The sequence below is a fragment of the Centrocercus urophasianus genome, unplaced genomic scaffold (assembly GCF_019232065.1).
Source record: "Centrocercus urophasianus isolate 14NV4802_14NV808 unplaced genomic scaffold, USGS_Curo_1.0 seq_18, whole genome shotgun sequence".
Taxonomy (NCBI): Eukaryota; Metazoa; Chordata; class Aves; order Galliformes; family Phasianidae; genus Centrocercus; species Centrocercus urophasianus.
The window spans coordinates 21200508-21204951 of NW_024884733.1; the positions used below are offsets into that span (position 1 = coordinate 21200508).

At 40.9% G+C, this 4444-nt stretch overlaps 1 protein-coding gene across 1 annotated transcript in view; it reads right to left on the minus strand.

Moving 5' to 3' along the window:
- Nucleotides 1-2067, minus strand: part of EFCAB14 (EF-hand calcium binding domain 14) — a 12526-nt gene extending 10459 nt beyond the window's left edge. The window contains exon 1 of the mRNA XM_042819863.1: nucleotides 1825-2067. Within this exon, the coding sequence (XP_042675797.1) occupies nucleotides 1825-2052 (228 nt within the window). The 5' untranslated portion in view covers nucleotides 2053-2067. The remainder of the gene's footprint in view (nucleotides 1-1824) is intronic.
- Nucleotides 2068-4444: the final 2377 nt, after the last annotated feature.

Sequence of the window (4444 nt, forward strand, 5' to 3'; positions counted from 1 at the left end):
TGAACTTTCACATAATTAAGGACTTCACTTTTAACCCTGATTGTGAACTTTCACATAACTAACGACTTCACCTTTAACACTAGATAGAACTAAAAATATATTTACATACATGCAGACACAAAACAATCTTGTTTCTAGGTGAGGAGTCCTGTCTAGGCTATGCTAAAAATTATCTGCCTCTTGGAATAGAAGCAAGAAGTTTGTTTTTCAAACTGAATGACAAACATGTGGCACCCTCTACCCATTTTATATTCATCCCCTCATTGACAGGTTGCTGCTGAAGGAAGATTGTTATTTTATTTTTATATTGCACAAGAAGCCTTTACAAAGAGGAAACACTCATCTAGTTCTGCATTTAGCAGTCACAAACCTGCCCAGCAAAACCATGCAACTTCTCCAGATGAGTGATGGACAAAGAATGTGCACATATCATTAACACATTCAGTCAAGAAGTGGTTTCTCTCAACTGTTTCACCCAGATGACAAGCATTCTATAAGTCTTCAAGACAAGATATTCATTCCAATCAAAAGGCTGTGAAACTACAAGTGATCACAAGCTGGTCCTTTCTTGCTGGCATTACCATTTTAAGATCAATCTGTAGCCCCCAGTAGCTGAAACAAATGAAGAATCAGTTTCCTCATATTGGAGAATTGAAAAGTAGAGCACATAAAACCCACTTTCTTCTAGCTATGAAAAGGAGTTGTTTTGCATGCTGATAAAAGGGACAAGATCCTAGCTTTACAATAGGCCAACCTTGACCAGCTGGTGTGCAGGCTCTAGCCTCACAGCTGTGGACATTGGCTGAAATAATTCCCAGCAGTGCATCCCAACAATTCATGGAAAAACAACAACTGAATTCTGGCCAAGACTGTGACCAGACCCCAAAGTAACGTAAGGGCCTGCAGGAACCATGTCCCAAGTATATCTCTAACAACAAGAAGCAGATAATAGCCTCCTGAAAGTCCTATTAAGCACCTAAACATCTGTGGATAACATGTATTGTCAGGTGCCAAAGAAAGCAAGTTGAGTTTTCAGATGTGTTTATGCACTTCCCGCTCCTAAGCTCTCCATCACTGCACGGGGATGAAAACAGCCCATCTGAGCAGGCATCCCAATGGTCTTTAAAAAGGAAAAGAAAGCAACAGTAAAAGAAAGTACTTCTGGATACCACTAACTGTGAGCAGTCATGAACTGTCACTAAACTCTCAGGCAAGAACTTCAGTAAGAGCCTTCCTGGATGATTTGTTTGAAGTGAGCTAATACATCAGCTAAGGAAACAGCTTTCTGTTAAGTGGCTTAGTTCTACCAGAGTAAACAGAGCTAAGATTTACTCCAGCTCAGATTCCAAGTGAGTATTAGCAGATTTTGCATTCACAAGACACCAATGCTTCCTCTGTAGCAAGATCAACTCACACTGATGTGAATTAACTTCCCTCTATGCACACAAAATGTTTGGAGATACTCTCCTTAAATCCGAAATATCAGATTTGTCCTGGTAAACACACAGTTATTTGGCAAGAAAATAAATAAATGCACAGTTCTCAGTTGTTTTTTTTTAAAGTCTGCCACAAGCCTCCCCATCAGTTGCATAACTTTTCCTCTTTGCCATAAGTCTCCAGTCTAACTGGATGTTCTGTCTTCTTTTGGCTCAGTATTAATACACTATTTAACTTTAGGAGTTCAGCATCTGGCCACAGAAGTCCTTAGAGAATGGCTCAGCACTGCACTAAATGAGCTTTTTTTTTTCCTGCTAGCAGGTTTACATTTTCTGTAAACACAACATTCAGTTGATTTTTCAGAATTAAGCACTTAGTTCTCCTCACCTGTTTGTTGATCTCTGTGATATTTATCCAAACTTTACCCAGCCCCAGTTCTCCAGTCTCAATTTGCTCCAGTTGCTTTTGCTGCTGCACCAAATCTTCATTCAGTTTAGGAATTTCTTGGAAGGATGTCTTTTGATTAGATTCCACTAGACAGACAAACAAAAAAATAAAACTTAGGTATCCAAGTAAATAATGACCAACAGGTGAGGAACAAACAAGCAAAAACATCCACAGTAGTTTAAGGCAGCAGTAACAGTTTCTACATGAGTTTATTGCCACTTCTGTACTAAATACCTGCTTGAAACAGCAGCTCACATCTGTAGAGAAAACCCAACAACACCTTACTGAATGTAAGGCTTTGCAATAGTCCTGTCACCTCGGCAAACTTCAACAGGTCTTTTTTTAGTGCTGTTATTTGGCACTGCTATGAGAGGAAGATAGAAAATAATAACAACAGTAAACACAAACTATCAACATCACTAGGGCAAAAGAGACATGTGAAATGAAACTCAGTGCCCCACATAAAGAGGTCAGTGGTGATGCAGTGAATTCCAAAGAGATCAACGTGATTACAGTTCTTCCACATGACAACAAGACAACTGAGAAAAACGGATAAGCTTACACACCAATATCTGTCAGTAAACAAATCAGCAGACACATGCCTTGGAAATAAAGTCAGTCATCACTGCATTTAATAACAGAGAAGGGGAAAACGTGGCTCAGATGAATTCTAGTGAGCCTGAGAAATGCAGCTCTTCCAGGTGTGCAGTGACTAAGCTGTTTAGCTGCAAGTGCTATTAGGCAACCCTAAATCCTCAGGTATGAGAAACAAGAAAGCAAAGCTTTTGAGATGGGGATGACAGGATTCTGCACGACCAGCACCTCTGCTCTGCAATGCTCCAGCACCAACTGCCATCTTCCAGAGCCCAGACTGCTGACAACATTACAATGTTACGTCATGCTGACAGCACTGAGACCTGACAGTGTGTTTCAGGATGAATTTCCACGTGGGAAATTCCATAGGGCAAAACCCTTCAAGAGTGCTCGTTGCCCACAGAGTGGATGCCTGATTACACAGAACGTGTGCATTTTCTAAAAGCCACTTCACTTCTCTTAAAGCAAGTTCTGAAGTCATTTCTAGGAACAGAGTAACCTGCACTGATCGCCCAAGATTCAAATAATGCTTCTGGTTACAAAGTCCTTTACAGGTGTGTTTCAGCCAAATCAAACTCAGGGCTGCTTGTGCATTTGCATACCTTAATGCGATTACATGGCACTGAATCAGATGTCTCCTCACATGAGAGGCTCTTGTAAACAGTTTACTTTCCATTTTCCTACTCTCTCTGTGTACAGCAAAAGTGCATTTAAGACTTCTCTACAGTGCTAGGAAGGTTAGATATGGGCCTGCATGACTTCCCTCCTCCTTCCACCCACCTGTTCCACCAAAGCAGAGTTTATCTTTTGGAACCAGGTTATTCTTGCTGTCCATCTTTCTGTTGTTGCTGTTCTGGATTTTAATGATGCCTCTCTCATTCAGCTTCTAGGGATGCTACTTCAGCAACAAGGAAATGCAGGACTGTTTTATCACTACATGCAGGATAATGTGCTGTTTTTCTATCAGAGCTATTAAGGAGAGAACAAGCACACCTGTGGCAGCCAGACAGCATGCCCGAAGCAGACAACTGCTTTAACAATGATGCCTGTGTACAGCAGGAATGATGAAACTTCACTACACCAAAGCCAACAGATGGCATCATATAGAACTTTTACTGCTAGTACACACCATGGCTTCAAGTATATCAGTGCATGAAGACCAGCAGTTAGCTTACCCATAACAGGACAAAACTTGGCTCAGCATGCTTAGAGTCTAGAGCCACAAGGCAGTGCTAGCCAGCCAGAAGACTCCACCTTGGCAGACAGCTCAGCAATCAGCTCCTCCCCACCTTGCAGCAACTTTACACACCCAACAGGAAGCCCCAGACACCCACAGCTGAGAACTTCTCAAAGAACAGCAAGCACACTTCCTCAGTATCTGTTTCTACCATAAACAAATTAAGCTCTCTACTTGCCTCCAGCCTGAGCATCCTCAAACTTTTCAATTCAATTCCAAGAACTTTGGCCTTGTTTTTAAGATTGCCTTGAGGAAAAAAAAAAAAAAAAAATAGAAATCCTAACAAAAAGACCAAAAGTTAAGGGGCAAAATCTGCACTGAACAAAGACACTCTTCAGGCAAAACTTCAAGCTTTGCTATCTTCTGCTCCTTTCACACAGCTCCTCTGCTTACTGCTGCCTTTTTCAATAGATGGCATTTTATACACTAGTAAAATAAGGTACCATGCTTTGTATCCAGAGGTAAGGCAAAGAGCACTTCAGGTAAACCTTGTCACTTCTTATACCTCAGCACTACAGCAGCAGTCACAGTACTGAAAACTTAAATGTTGACTTAAACAGAGGAAACTTGAGAAACTTCAAGTTACCTCCGGTCCAAAGTATCAAACGTGATAAAACCCCACACACAGCACACTAAGTTGAATAAACGTGGATTAATGAAAGCAAGATAAACACTCCAAAGATATATCAGAAAAACATAAAGCAGTGTTTAAATTGCAGTAACAGAACT